Source organism: Carcharodon carcharias, chromosome 3 (assembly GCF_017639515.1).
Source record: "Carcharodon carcharias isolate sCarCar2 chromosome 3, sCarCar2.pri, whole genome shotgun sequence".
Classification (NCBI taxonomy): domain Eukaryota; kingdom Metazoa; phylum Chordata; class Chondrichthyes; order Lamniformes; family Lamnidae; genus Carcharodon; species Carcharodon carcharias.
This window is the reverse complement of record NC_054469.1, coordinates 3,391,101-3,408,219: the sequence shown is the minus strand read 5'-3', so window position 1 is coordinate 3,408,219 and position 17,119 is coordinate 3,391,101. Positions and strand designations below refer to the sequence as shown.

At 47.4% G+C, this 17,119-nt stretch overlaps 1 protein-coding gene across 1 annotated transcript in view; it reads left to right on the top strand.

The window, feature by feature from the left end:
- The first annotated feature begins 2,006 nt into the window (after positions 1-2,006).
- LOC121275757 (IQ motif and ankyrin repeat domain-containing protein 1-like) overlaps positions 2,007-17,119 on the top strand; it is a 264,758-nt gene continuing 249,645 nt past the window's right edge. Inside the window, exons 1-3 of the mRNA XM_041183356.1 lie at positions 2,007-2,025; positions 2,089-2,207; positions 4,660-4,824. Coding sequence (XP_041039290.1) covers positions 2,007-2,025; positions 2,089-2,207; positions 4,660-4,824 — 303 coding nt within the window. The remainder of the gene's footprint in view (positions 2,026-2,088; positions 2,208-4,659; positions 4,825-17,119) is intronic.

Below are 17,119 nucleotides of genomic sequence, written 5' to 3'. Positions count from 1 at the left end.
CCCCTCCCTCTTCCCACACTCCCCCCCTTCTTTCCCCCACTCTGCTCCCCCCTTCCTGCACTCCCCTTCCCCCCTTCCTGCACTCCCCTTTCCCCCCTCCCGTCCTCATTGTCCCACTCCTGTCCCCCTTCTGTACTCCCTCTTCCTCCACTCCCCTCCACCGTTACTGCACATCCCTCCCCCTTCCTACAGTCCCCTCCCCTCCTCCCCATGCCCCTCCCTGTCCTCCCCATGCCCCTCCCCTTCCTCCACATGCCCCTCCCATCTTCCAGCATTCCCCGATCTATCCCATGCTGTATTCTCCATCCTGTAAACACCTCCACCAATCAGAGGAGGAAACTCTTTCCGAGCCATCCTGAGGAGTGTAAGACAAAACGCTTTGATCGCATGTCTCTTTTTGCAGCAATACTGTGGAAATTTCTCCTCATCTCAGCACTAAATTATTGACACCTGATCCTGAGACTATGTTCCAGATCCCCCAACCACAGGAAACAATCTCCCAGCGTCTACCCTAACAAACCACTTCAAAATCTCGTCTGCTTCAGCGAGATCACCTCTTATTCTTCTCAACCCCAGAGAGTATAGACCCAATTTATTCAGCCTCTCATCATGGGACAGCTCTCTTGTTCTGACCTCCCAGGCAAGATGTTGCTGATCCAAGCGCAATGTCGGTCACCGAGCACGGAGGTGATAGGTGAACAGACATTTGTGCAGGTTAGGATGCAGGCAGCTGAGTGGGCCAATAACCAGCAAGTGCAACTCATTATAGAGAAGGAAATGATTCAGTTTAACAAAAGAAACAAGAAGCCACTTCGCTGTGAGACTGAAATAGGTTAGAGGAGCGAATATATCAGGGAATATTGATCAATAAATCACTAAAAGTAGGCACAAGTTAGTAAGATGGTGAAAAGAGCATCCAGAATACTGGCCGATTCTACATGGCTCTGTCCGATTGTATGTAAGTTTGGGCTAATAAGTGTCTGCAAGCTTATCTTTCAGTTTGTGCAGCTCTCTCCCCTCTGGTGCAGGAGGGTGTGGATTTAAATCCAATATAAAGCTTGAGCGCAGAATCTAGCCAAAACTCCGTGCAGTATTGAGGGAGTGCTGCATTGTCAGACTTCCTGCTCTCGAATGTTAAAAGCAAAATGCTGCGGATATTGTAAATCTGAAATAAAAACTGCTGGAAAAACTCAGCAGGCCTGACAGCCTCTGAAGAAGAGTCATAGGACTCATAGAAACATAGGAGCATAGAAACTAGGAGCAAGACTAGGCCATACAACCATAGAACACTACAGCACAGAAAACAGGCCATTCGGCCCTTCTAGTCTGTGCCAAAATATTATTCCACTAGTCCCATTGACCTGCACCTAGTCCATAACCCTCCAGACCTCTTCCATCCATGTATCTATCTAATTTATTCTTAAAACGTAAGAGTGAGCCCGCATTTACCACGTCAAATGGCAGCTCGTTCCACACTCTCACCACTCTCTGAGTGAAGAAGTTCCCCTTAATGTTCCCCCTAAACCTTTCCCCTTTCACCCTAAAGCCATGTCCTCTCATGTTTATCTCTCCTAATGTAAGTGGAAAGAGCCTACTTGCATTTACTCTGTCTATACCCCTCATAATTTTGTAAACTTCTATCATATCTCCCCTCTTTCTTCTACGCTCCAAGGAATAAAGTCCTAACCTGTTTAATCTTTCCCTGTAACTCAACTCCTTAAGACCCGGCAACATCCTAGTTAATCTTCTCTGCACTTTCTCAATCTTACTGATATCCTTCCTGTAGTTAGACAACCAGAACTGCTCACAATACTCCAAAGTTGGCCTCACCAATGTCTTATACAACCTCACCATATCATCCCATTCAGCCCTTCGAGACTGCTCCGCCATTCATTATGATCATGGCTGATCATCCAACTCAATACCCTTTGATCCCTTTCGCCCCAAGAGCTGTATCTAACTCCTACTTGAAAACTCGAAACGTTAACTCTGTTTCTCTCTCCAAGATGCTGCACGTTTCAATCAGTTGTACTTTTCTGTCCTGCATGGCATATGTTTGAATCATGTGAGATCTCTGTCTTCCCACAGAGAGGTCTGCTATCATCATCCAGTGTGCGTGCCGTCGGTATCTTGCACAGAAGGAAAGGACCAAACGTCTGAAGGAGCAGGAGAACTATGAGGAATTAATGGAGCAGCTTGAGAGAGAGGTGGGGTATCCACAATAACGCAGGAAATTCTCCTCACCTACTCAGCCAGCTCCTTCTATATCGCCAATCACCTTCCACACTCTCTATTCGAGTTTCCTGGTCAATATTTATCCCTCAATCAACATCACAGAAACAGATTATCTCATCATTTATCATGTCCCGGTTTCAGGGAGCTTGCTGAGCATAAATTGGCTTTTTAAAAATTTGGTCTTGGGTGTTGCTGGCTGGGCCAGCATTTGTTGCCCATCCCTAATTGTCCTTCTTCAGAGGGCATTTAAGATTCAACCACATTACTATGTGTCTAAGGTCACATGTAGGCCAGACTAGGTAAGGACGACAGACTAAAGAGCATTAGTGAGTCAGATGGGTTTTTACAACAATCGACAATGGCTTCGTGGCCATCAGATTTTTAAATCCAGCTTTTTATTCACCATCTGCTGTGGTGGGATTCATACCCAAGTCCCCAGAACATTACCCTAGGTCTCGGAAATACTATTCCAGTAACAATACCACTACCTCCGCTGGCTACCATGTTTCCTCCATGACAAAAGTGACTCTCTTTTCATGTAATGTCATCATTGTTTCAAGATGGTTTAATCAAAGCTCATACCATAATATCACTATGATAGGTCAAGGCAAGGAGGCAGGCCACAAGAGCATCATTGGCCAGCAAAAGTTCACCAGACTGATTCTTGGGATAGCAGGACTGTCGAATGAGGAGGAATTGGGTCAACTAGGCCTGTAGTTTAGAAGAATGAGAAGGGATCTCATTGAAATGTATAAAATTCTGATTGGGCTGGATAGAGTGGATGCAGGGATGATGTTTCCTCTGGCTGGGGGGTCTAGAACCAGGGGTCACAGTCTCAGGACCATTTAGGACTGATATGGGGAGAAACTTCTTCACTCAGAGGGTGGTGAACCTGTGGAATTCTCTACCACAGAGGCTGTGGAGGCCAAGTCACTGAATATATTTAAGAAGGAAATAGATTTCTAGACACTAAAGGAGTCAAGGCATATGGGGAGAGAGTGGGAGTTTGGCGTTGAGATAGAGAATCAGCCATGATCAAACAGAGTTGCGGAGCAGGCTTGAAGGGCTGAATGGCCTATTCCTGCTCCTATGTTCTATGTTTCTATATAACCAACTGAGCTAACCTCCCTTCAAAAAGTGACCACACTTAAAAAATATGTCGTTGACTGTAAAATGTTTTGGAGCACCTGGTGGTCACGAATTAAATGCAGATCTTTTTTTCACTTTCATTGACTCTACCTAGTTATTTAATCTGCTCTGATAATATCTGATCCAGTCTCAGGGCCAGAATGTTCCGAAGCATTTTACAATCTATGAAATACTTTTTTTTAACAGTAGTCACTTTCTAATGAAGAAAGCACAGCAGCCAATAGACTCACAGAAAACTCCCAAAAACATTAATGTGATAATAACCAGATAATCTGTTTTAGTGATATTAGTTGAGGGATAAATATTGGCCAGGCCAGCAGGAGAACTCCAATGGTTTCCTTTGAACTAGTGCCATAGGATCTATTGCATCCATCTGACAAGGCAGACAGAACTTGGTTTAACAGCTCATTTGAAAGACAGTGCAACACTCCCTCAGTACTGACCCCCGGACAGTGCAACACTCCCTCAAATACTGACCTTCTGACAATACGACATTTCCTTGGTAATGCCCCACCAACAATGCAGCTCTCCCGCAGTACTGACCCTCGGATGGTGCACCACTCCCTCAGTACTGACCCTCGGACAGTGCAGCACTCCCTCAGTGCTGACCCTCCGACGATGCAGCACTCCCTCAATATTGACCCTCCGACACTGCAGCACTCCCTCAGAGCTGACCCTCTAACAGAGCAGCAGTCCCTCAATACTGACCCTCTGACAGTGCAGCACTCCCTCAGTATTGACCCTCCTACAGTGTAGCATGCCCTCTGTACTGCACGGGCTTCTGTAGCTGGGACTTAAATCCATGACCTCTTGACTCGAGTGCTAAACCATCGCCTACCCCTCTCTTATGTTTAACCTTGGTTTATTGAACATGTTGGGATTAATTGGCATTACTGTTTGATTTACAGGGCTGGATCCTAATCAATCAGTCTGATTGGCTCTTGTTTGCTGCTGTCAGGAGGAGGGGTGGTATAGCGGTAGTGTCACCAAACATTACCCTGGTTGCCAGGGTAATGCTCTGGGAACTGGAGTTCAATTCCACCAGGCTATTCGTCATAAAAAACCCTCTGGTTCACCAATGTCCTTTAGGGAAGGAAATCTGCTGTCCTTACCTGGTCTGGCCTACATGTAACTCCAGACCCACAGCAACGTGGTTGAATTTTAAACTGCCCTCTGAACAAGGGCAATTAGGGATGAGCAATAAATGCTGGCCTAGCCAGCAATGCCATATCCCATGAACAAATACAAGAAACTAACTTTTTGTCTTTCTGCTAGGCTTTCGTTGCTCTGGTGAAGAGAGAGCAGGAGGCAGCAGCGAAGGAACGTGAAAAAGAAGAGAAGGAACGAAAGCAGAGACAGGAGGAGCAAAAACGCAGGACCCAGATGTTGGAAGCGGCCTTTGATGGAGATGTGGATGAGATGAAGGCATTGTTAAAGGAGGTCAGGTGTAGCAGGCCATTTACAACAGGGCCTCTGAAACCACAACCAACTTCTGCTTGAGTCCCGGTCTCTGACTTTTAGTTGCTGGACCTTAAGCTCTGGAATTCCTTTCCTAAACCTCCCAAGACTGATAGATCTTTGTTTACCAAAGATATTAAGGGCCATAAGGCAAATTAAGGCACCTACATGGGTTATAGATCAGCCATGATAGGATTGAATGGCAGAAGAGGCTCAAGGGGCTGAATGGCCTCCTGTTCCTATGTTCTTGCATTCCTAAAGTCAGACTAAAGGAAAAGTCAAGCCTGAGCTGCCAACTCTACTTGGACATATTCCAGGAGGTTTCAGTAGATGACTCCCACCTTTAACAGCAGGGCCAAGCAGCCCCTTCCCAGCTCCAGTATTTTTATAACTAAGGAACAAAAGGGTTAAAACAAAATGATCAATGCCATGTCTGGGAGATTAACCTATAATTCCTGGACACTCCAAGACAATTCTGGAGGGTTGGCATCTTGGAGCTGTCCATTATCTTTCCTGGTTTGGGTGAGACCTGTCTTACTCCTTGGGCACTGCTCACAGTGCAGCAAGACATTGGAATGATGCCCTGGGTGATAAAGCGGAACTCGGCCCTGCAGCACAGAACCTGTACATCAGTGAGAGTCAGCACCTCCGGGGAGGCTGTCATATATAAACATACGAGCATACAGAGTAGGCCACTCGGTCCCTCAAGCCTGCCCTGTCATTCAACAAGATTATGGCTGATCCGCTGATAACCTCCTGCCTACCCCAATAACCTTTCACCTCCTTGCTTATCAAGAATCTATCCACCTTTGCCTTAAAAATATTCAAAGACTCTGTTTCCACTGCCTTTTGAGGAAGAGAGTTCCAAACACTCACTACCCTCTGAGAGAAAAAAATTCTCCTCACCTGTCTTAAATGAGCAACTCCTGATTCCTATACAGTGACCCTGCTAACACTTCCAATGCATTTATATCCTTCCTCAAATCAGAGCCCAGTACTGTACACAGTACTCCAGATGTGGTCTCACCAGTGCCCTATATAACTGAAGCATAATCTCCCTACTGTTGTATTGAATTTCCGAATTGCTTGCTATACATAAGAACATAAGAATAGGAGTAGACCATTCAGCCCCTCGAGCCTGCTCTGCCATTCAGTAAGATCATGGTTGATCTTATTGTGTTTCAATTTCCACATTCCCATCTATTCCCGATAACCTTTGATTCACATGCCAATCCACCAAGTCGCACAACCCTCTGAGAAAAAAATTCTCCTCATCTCTGTCCTAAAAGGGAGGCCCCTAATTTTAAAACAGTTCCCCCTGGTTCTGGTCTCACCCACAAGAGGAAACATCCTTTCCATGTCCACCTTGTCAAGGCTGTTCAGGATCTTGTAAACTTCAATCAAATCACCCCTCACTCTTCTAAACTCCAGTGGAAACAAGCCCAGTCTGTCCAACCTTTCCTCATAAGACAACCCACTCATTCCAGGTATCAATCTAGTAAACCTCCTCTGAACCGTCTCCAATGTATTTACAGCCTTCCTTAAATAAGGAGACCAAAACTGCCCACAGTATTCGAGGTGCGGTCTCATCAATGCCCTGTACAACTGAATCCTTACTTTTATGTTCAATCCCTCTCGTAATGAAAGATAACATTCCAATAGCCTTTTTAATTACTTGCTGTGCCTGCATACTAACTTTTTGTGACATATGTGCTAGAACACCTAGATCCCTCTGCATCTCAGAATCATGCAGTCGTTCTCCATTTAAATAATACTCTGCCTTTTTGTTCTTCCTGCCAAAGTGAACAACTTCACATTTTCCCGCCTTAAACTCCATTTTCCAGATCTTTGCCCACTCACTCAACCTGTCTATATCCATCTGCAACCTCCTCCTGTCCACTTCACAACATACTTTCCTACCTATCTTTGTGTCTTCTGCAAATTTAGCCACCATGTCTTTGTTCCCCTCATCTAAGTCCTACACTGTATCAGTAGGGGGCCCGTAGACCACTCCTGCTAATGATCTTATTCCTCATCTCCACCTAAACCAGTTCTACATCCCAATCTCCTGAACCAAGGTCATCTCTAACTATTGTGACAATGCTTTCTTTGATTAATAGTGCTACCCCTCCACCTTTACCTAGCTTCCTATTCTTCTCGAATGTCATACACCCCTCAATATTCAGGACCCAATCCTTGTCATCCTGCAGCCAGGCCTCTGTAATTGCTAACAGGTCATATTTATTTACTTCAATGTGGGCCATCAATTCATTTACTTTGTTATGAGTGCCACGTGAATTCAGATAGAGAGCCTTTAGTTTTGTCTTTTTGTTACCTTTGTAACATCTGGTCTTGACTGTTGATGTATTCTGAGGTTTTTTCTCTCTGTCCCTTTCAGCCATCCTCTGACCCTCATTTCTCATGTTACTATTTTAATCTCTTGTCTTGACTCCACCCCTTGAATTGCTGCCTCTACCCAAACTTGATCCCTCACCCCTCTTTAGTTTAAAGCCCTCTCTACTTCCCTCGTTATGTGATTTGTGAGGACACACATCCCAGCATGGTTCAGGTGTAAACCATCCCAATGTACAGCCCCCACTTCCCCCAGTACTGGTGTCAGTGCCCCACAAACCAGAACCCATTTCCCCCACACCAGTCTCTGAGCCAAGCTTTGGTCTCTCTAATCTTATTTGCCCTATGCCAATTTGCACGTGGTTCAGGTAATAATCCAGAGAAGTTCTGCTTCTTAATTTGGTACCTAGCTCCTCATATTGACTTTGCAGAACCTCTTTCCTAATTCTACCCATGTCATTGGTACCTTCATGGACCATGACAACTCAATCCTCCCCCTCCTGCTGCAAATTCTTCTCCAGCCCTGAGCAGATGTTCCGAACCCTGCACTGGACAGGCAGCATAACCATCCTGGCTCTCACTTTTTGCTGCAGAGAACAGTGTCAATTCCCCTCCCAATATTATCCCCTACTACCACTACATTCCTTTTTGCTTCCCCCCAGCTTGAACGGCCCCCTGTACCACAGTGCCAGGGCCAGCCAGCTCATCCACCTTGTAGACCTCGCTTTCACCCCCACAGGTTACGAGCACCTCAAACCTGTTTGACAGTTGCAAAGTCTGAGGCTCCCCCACTACCGTCTGCTCGGTCTCATGACCTGCCTCACTGACAGTCACATCCTCCTGTCCCTCACTGCTGACCAAAGCAGACAACCCTATTCTAAGAGGTGAGACTGCCTTCGGGCATCACCTGACCACTCAACTCAACAGCCCACTTGTTAATTTAATGAGCTATAACTCACTGCCTTCTGAATCAAATTACCAGGTATTTCTCCCCCTCCCTTATCTTGTACAGTGTCTGCATTTCGGTTTCCAGATCAATAATCCTGATCAGGAATTCCTCAAGCTGCTGACACTTTCTGCAGATGTGTTTGTCCGGGATCACCTTGGCTTCCAAAAGCTTCCACATCCCACAGCTGCAACATAACACCTGGCCTGCCATTCTAACTTATGTTATTTAGCTAATTTACTTTAATTACTTTCTTCCTATGTATTCTATAATTTACTGTGTTTATTGAATGCTAGTACCACTGACAACTAAAGGCTATATGCATCTTAACTACAAAGGTATGTGTCTAAGATCACAGAATCACAGTCAGAGTGCAGAAGAGGCCCTTCAGCCCATTGAGTCTGCACCGACACGTGAGAAACACCTGACTGACCTACCTAATCCCATTTACCAGCACTTGGCCCATAGCCTTGAATGTTATGAGTGCCAAGTGCTCATCCAGGTACTTTTTAAAGGATGTGAGGCAACTCGCCTCCACCACCCTCTCAGGCAGCGCATTCCAGACCGTCACCACCCTCTGGGTAAAAAAGTTTTTTCCTCACATCCCCCCTAAACCTCCTGCCCCTCACCTTGAACTTATGTCCCCTTGTGACTGACCCTTCAACTAAGGGGAACAGCTGCTCCCTATCCACCCTGTCCATGCCCCTCATAATCTTATACACCTCGATCAGGTCACCCCTCAGTCTTCTCTGCTCCAACGAAAACAACCCAAGTCTATCCAACCTCTCTTCATAACTTAAATATTTCATCCCAGGCAACATCCTGGTGAATCTCCTCTGCACCCACTCCAGTGCAATCACATCCTTCCTATAATGTGGCGACCAGAACTGCACACAGTACTCCAGCTGTGGCCTCACCAAGGTTCTATACAACTCCAACATGACCTCCCTACTTTTGTAATCTATGCCTCGACTGATAAAGGCAAGTGTCCCATTTGCCTTTTTCACCACCCCACTAACATGCCCCTCCACCTTCAGAGATCTATGGACACACACACCAAGGTCCCTTTGTTCCTCAGAACTTCCTAGTGTTATGCTGTTCATTGAATACTTCCTTGTCTAATTACTCCTTCCAAAGTGGATCACCTCACACTTTTCAGGGTTAAATTCCATCTGCGAGATGTTTGTTTAAGTTACCTTATTTTTACTTTTTTATCTTTATTGTTTTATTTTTATTTTAAAGTTTTTAAATTTTGGTTTATTATTTTAAAGTTTTAGTTCTTTTTATTTATAGATCTACCTGAACTTACCTGTCCTAAGCTGGTTTCTCACACACTGTCCCTTAGACTGAGCACTTACTGGCCAATCAACTCACTAGCTTCTTGTGAGGTCACAGGTGCTTTTTACCTTACCCCCGACTGCTGCTTCACAGCAGCTACAACAGCGAGACATGCACAGCTCAGTTCCACAGCTCATCTCCACAGCTCAGTTCCATAGCTCATCTCCACCTCTCATCTCCACACCTCAGTTCCACATCTCAGCTCCACATCTCATCTCCACAGCTCATCTCCACACCTCATCTCCACATCTCATCTCCACATCTCATCTCCACATCTCATCTCCACATCTCATCTCCACACCTCATCTCCACATCTCATCTCCACATCTCATCTCCACATCTCATCTCCACATCTCATCTCCACATCTCATCTCCACATCTCATCTCCACATCTCATCTCCACATCTCATCTCCACATCTCATCTCCACATCTCAGCTCCACATCTCAGTTCCACATCTGATCTCCACATCTCAGTTCCACAGCTCAGTTCCACACCTCATCTCCACATCTCAGCTCCTCATCTCATCTCCACATCTCATCTCCACATCTCAGTTCCACAGCTCAGTTCCACCTCTCAGCTCCACATCTCATCTCCACATCTCATCTCCACATCTCATCTCCACATCTCAGTTCCACAGCTCAGTTCCACACCTCATCTCCACATCTCAGCTCCTCATCTCATCTCCACATCTCATCTCCACATCTCATCTCCACATCTCATCTCCACATCTCATCTCCACCTCTCAGTTCCACATCTCATCTCCACATCTCATCTCCACATCTCATCTCCACATCTCATCTCCACAGCTCAGTTCCATAGCTCAGTTCCACCTCTCAGCTCCACATCTCATCTCCACACCTCATCTCCACCTCTCAGTTCCACATCTCAGCTCCACATCTCATCTCCACATCTCATCTCCACCTCTCAGTTCCACATCTCAGCTCCACATCTCATCTCCACATCTCATCTCCACATCTCATCTCCACATCTCAGCTCCACATCTCATCTCCACACCTCATCTCCACCTCTCATCTCCACAACTCAGCTCCACATCTCAGCTCCACATCTCATCTCCACACCTCATCTCCACATCTCATCTCCACATCTCATCTCCACATCTCAGCTCCACATCTCATCTCCACACCTCATCTCCACATCTCATCTCCACATCTCATCTCCACATCTCAGCTCCACATCTCATCTCCACATCTCATCTCCACATCTCATCTCCACATCTCATCTCCACATCTCATCTCCACACCTCATCTCCACATCTCAGCTCCACATCTCATCTCCACACTTCATCTCCACATCTCATCTCCACACCTCATCTCCACACCTCATCTCCACATCTCATCTCCACATCTCAGCTCCACACCTCATCTCCACATCTCATCTCCACATCTCATCTCCACATCTCATCTCCACACCTCATCTCCACATCTCATCTCCACATCTCAGCTCCACATCTCATCTCCACATCTCATCTCCACACCTCATCTCCACATCTCAGCTCCACATCTCATCTCCACATCTCATCTCCACATCTCATCTCCACACCTCATCTCCACACCTCATCTCCACATCTCATCTCCACATCTCATCTCCACATCTCATCTCCACATCTCATCTCCACATCTCATCTCCACATCTCATCTCCACATCTCATCTCCACACCTCATCTCCACATCTCAGCTCCACATCTCATCTCCACACTTCATCTCCACATCTCATCTCCACACCTCATCTCCACACCTCATCTCCACATCTCATCTCCACATCTCAGCTCCACACCTCATCTCCACATCTCATCTCCACATCTCATCTCCACATCTCATCTCCACACCTCATCTCCACATCTCATCTCCACATCTCAGCTCCACATCTCATCTCCACATCTCAGCTCCACAGCTCATCTCCACATCTCAGCTCCACACCTCATCTCCACATCTCATCTCCACATCTCATCTCCACACCTCATCTCCACATCTCAGCTCCACACCTCATCTCCACATCTCATCTCCACACCTCATCTCCACACCTCATCTCCACACCTCATCTCCACATCTCATCTCCACACCTCATCTCCACATCTCAGCTCCACACCTCATCTCCACATCTCATCTCCACACCTCATCTCCACATCTCATCTCCACATCTCATCTCCACATCTCATCTCCACATCTCATCTCCACATCTCAGCTCCACATCTCAGTTCCACATCTCAGCTCCACATCTCATCTCCACATCTCATCTCCACATCTCATCTCCACATCTCATCTCCACATCTCATCTCCACATCTCATCTCCACATCTCATCTGCACACCTCATCTCCACATCTCAGCTCCACATCTCATCTCCACATCTCATCTCCACATCTCAGCTCCACATCTCATCTCCAAACCTCAGCTCCACATCTCATCTCCACATCTCATCTCCACATCTCATCTCCACATCTCATCTCCACATCTCATCTCCACATCTCAGCTCCACATCTCATCTCCAAACCTCAGCTCCACACCTCATCTCCACATCTCATCTCCACATCTCAGCTCCACATCTCATCTCCACACCTCATCTCCACATCTCATCTCCACACCTCATCTCCACATCTCAGCTCCACATCTCAGCTCCACATATCATCTCCACATCTCATCTCCACATCTCATCTCCACATCTCAGCTCCACATCTCATCTCCACATCTCATCTCCACATCTCATCTCCACATCTCAGCTCCACATCTCATCTCCACATCTCAGCTCCACATCTCAGCTCCACACCTCATCTCCACATCTCATCTCCACATCTCATCTCCACATCTCATCTCCACACCTCATCTCCACATCTCAGCTCCACATCTCATCTCCACATCTCATCTCCACATCTCATCTCCACATCTCATCTCCACACCTCATCTCCACATCTCAGCTCCACATCTCATCTCCACACCTCATCTCCACATCTCATCTCCACATCTCATCTCCACATCTCATCTCCACATCTCATCTCCACATCTCATCTCCACATCTCATCTCCACATCTCAGCTCCACACCTCATCTCCACATCTCAGCTCCACATCTCAGCTCCACATCTCATCTCCACATCTCAGCTCCACATCTCAGCTCCACATCTCAGCTCCACACCTCATCTCCACATCTCAGCTCCACATCTCAGCTCCACATCTCATCTCCACATCTCAGCTCCACATCTCAGCTCCACACCTCATCTCCACATCTCATCTCCACATCTCAGCTCCACATCTCATCTCCACATCTCAGCTCCACATCTCATCTCCACATCTCAGCTCCACATCTCATCTCCACATCTCATCTCCAAACCTCAGCTCCACATCTCATCTCCACATCTCATCTCCACATCTCATCTCCACACCTCATCTCCACACCTCATCTCCACACCTCATCTCCACACCTCATCTCCACATCTCAGCTCCTCATCTCATCTCCACATCTCATCTCCACATCTCATCTCCACATCTCATCTCCACATCTCATCTCCACATCTCATCTCCACATCTCATCTCCACATCTCAGCTCCACATCTCAGCTCCACACCTCATCTCCACATCTCATCTCCACATCTCATCTCCACATCTCAGCTCCACATCTCAGCTCCACATCTCATCTCCACACCTCATCTCCACATCTCATCTCCACATCTCATCTCCACATCTCAGCTCCACATCTCAGCTCCACATCTCATCTCCACATCTCAGCTCCACATCTCATCTCCACATCTCATCTCCACATCTCATCTCCACATCTCAGCTCCACATCTCAGCTCCACACCTCATCTCCACATCTCATCTCCACATCTCAGCTCCACATCTCAGCTCCACACCTCATCTCCACATCTCAGCTCCACATCTCATCTCCACATCTCATCTCCACATCTCATCTCCACATCTCATCTCCACATCTCATCTCCACACCTCATCTCCACATCTCAGCTCCACATCTCAGCTCCACATCTCAGCTCCACACCTCATCTCCACACCTCATCTCCACCTCTCATCTCCACAACTCATCTCCACATCTCAGCTCCACATCTCATCTCCACACCTCATCTCCACACCTCATCTCCACATCTCAGCTCCACATCTCATCTCCACATCTCATCTCCACATCTCAGCTCCACATCTCATCTCCACATCTCAGCTCCACATCTCATCTCCACATCTCAGCTCCACATCTCATCTCCACACCTCATCTCCACACCTCATCTCCACACCTCATCTCCACATCTCATCTCCACATCTCATCTCCACATCTCAGCTCCACATCTCATCTCCAAACCTCAGCTCCACATCTCATCTCCACATCTCAGCTCCACATCTCATCTCCACATCTCATCTCCACATCTCATCTCCACATCTCATCTCCACATCTCATCTCCACATCTCAGCTCCACATCTCATCTCCAAACCTCAGCTCCACATCTCAGCTCCACACCTCATCTCCACATCTCATCTCCACATCTCAGCTCCACATCTCATCTCCACACCTCATCTCCACACCTCATCTCCACATCTCAGCTCCACATCTCATCTCCACATCTCATCTCCACATCTCAGCTCCACATATCATCTCCACATCTCATCTCCACATCTCATCTCCACATCTCAGCTCCACATCTCATCTCCACACCTCATCTCCACATCTCATCTCCACATCTCATCTCCACCTCTCAGTTCCACATCTCAGCTCCACATCTCATCTCCACACCTCATCTCCACAGCTCAGTTCCATAGCTCAGTTCCACCTCTCAGCTCCACATCTCATCTCCACACCTCATCTCCACCTCTCAGTTCCACATCTCATCTCCACATCTCAGCTCCACATCTCATCTCCACATCTCATCTCCACATCTCATCTCCACATCTCAGCTCCACATCTCATCTCCACATCTCAGCTCCACATCTCATCTCCACATCTCATCTCCACACCTCATCTCCACATCTCATCTCCACATCTCATCTCCACATCTCATCTCCACACCTCAGCTCCACATCTCAGCTCCACACCTCATCTCCACACCTCATCTCCACATCTCAGCTCCACATCTCATCTCCACATCTCATCTCCACATCTCATCTCCACATCTCAGCTCCACATCTCATCTCCACATCTCATCTCCACATCTCATCTCCACATCTCAGCTCCACACCTCATCTCCACACCTCATCTCCACATCTCATCTCCACATCTCAGCTCCACATCTCAGCTCCACATCTCATCTCCACATCTCATCTCCACATCTCAGCTCCACATCTCAGCTCCACACCTCATCTCCACATCTCAGCTCCACACCTCATCTCCACATCTCATCTCCACACCTCATCTCCACATCTCATCTCCACATCTCATCTCCACATCTCATCTCCACATCTCAGCTCCACATCTCATCTCCACATCTCAGCTCTACACCTCATCTCCACATCTCATCTCCACATCTCAGCTCCACACCTCATCTCCACATCTCAGCTCCACATCTCATCTCCACATCTCAGCTCCACATCTCATCTCCACATCTCATCTCCACACTTCATCTCCACATCTCATCTCCACATCTCAGCTCCACACCTCATCTCCACATCTCATCTCCACATCTCATCTCCACATCTCATCTCCACACCTCATCTCCACACCTCATCTCCACATCTCATCTCCACATCTCATCTCCACATCTCAGCTCCACATCTCAGCTCCACACCTCATCTCCACATCTCAGCTCCACATCTCAGCTCCACATCTCAGCTCCACATCTCAGCTCCACACCTCATCTCCACATCTCAGCTCCACATCTCATCTCCACATCTCAGCTCCACACCTCATCTCCACATCTCATCTCCACATCTCATCTCCACATCTCATCTCCACACCTCATCTCCACACCTCATCTCCACATCTCATCTCCACATCTCATCTCCACATCTCATCTCCACACCTCATCTCCACATCTCAGCTCCACATCTCAGCTCCACACCTCATCTCCACATCTCATCTCCACATCTCAGCTCCACATCTCAGCTCCACATCTCAGCTCCACATCTCATCTCCACACCTCATCTCCACATCTCATCTCCACACCTCATCTCCACATCTCAGCTCCACACCTCATCTCCACATCTCATCTCCACATCTCATCTCCACATCTCAGCTCCACACCTCATCTCCACATCTCATCTCCACATCTCATCTCCACATCTCATCTCCACATCTCATCTCCACATCTCATCTCCACACCTCATCTCCACATCTCATCTCCACATCTCATCTCCACATCTCAGCTCCACACCTCATCTCCACATCTCATCTCCACATCTCATCTCCACATCTCATCTCCACACCTCATCTCCACACCTCATCTCCACATCTCATCTCCACATCTCATCTCCACATCTCATCTCCACATCTCATCTCCACATCTCAGCTCCACATCTCATCTCCACATCTCATCTCCACATCTCATCTCCACATCTCATCTCCACATCTCATCTCCAGGGCTCAGCTCCACACCTCAGCTCCACACCTCATCTCCACATCTCATCTCCACAGCTCATCTCCACACCTCATCTCCACATCTCATCTCCACAGCTCATCTCCACACCTCATCTCCACATCTCATCTCCACATCTCATCTCCACATCTCAGCTCCACATCTCAGCTCCACATCTCATCTCCACATCTCAGCTCCACATCTCATCTCCACATCTCATCTCCACATCTCATCTCCACATCTCATCTCCACATCTCAGCTCCACATCTCATCTCCACATCTCATCTCCACATCTCATCTCCACATCTCATCTCCACATCTCATCTCCACATCTCATCTCCACACCTCAGCTCCACATCTCAGCTCCACATCTCATCTCCACACTTCATCTCCACATCTCATCTCCACATCTCAGCTCCACATCTCATCTCCACATCTCATCTCCACATCTCATCTCCACACCTCAGCTCCACATCTCAGCTCCACATCTCATCTCCACACCTCATCTCCACATCTCATCTCCAGGGCTCAGCTCCACACCTCAGCTCCACACCTCAGCTCCACACCTCAGCTCCACATCTCATCTCCACATCTCAGCTCCACATCTCATCTCCACACCTCATCTCCACATCTCATCTCCACATCTCATCTCCACATCTCAGCTCCACATCTCATCTCCACATCTCAGCTCCACATCTCAGCTCCACATCTCATCTCCACATCTCATCTCCACATCTCATCTCCACATCTCATCTCCACATCTCATCTCCACATCTCAGCTCCACATCTCAGCTCCACATCTCAGCTCCACATCTCATCTCAACACCTCATCTCCACTCCTCATCTCCACATCTCATCTCCACATCTCAGCTCCACATCTCATCTCCACATCTCAGCTCCACATCTCATCTCCACATCTCATCTCCACATCTCATCTCCACATCTCATCTCCACACCTCATCTCCACATCTCATCTCCACACCTCATCTCCACATCTCATCTCCACATCTCAGCTCCACATCTCATCTCCACATCTCATCTCCACACCTCATCTCCACATCTCATCTCCACACCTCATCTCCACATCTCATCTCCACATCTCATCTCCACATCTCAACTC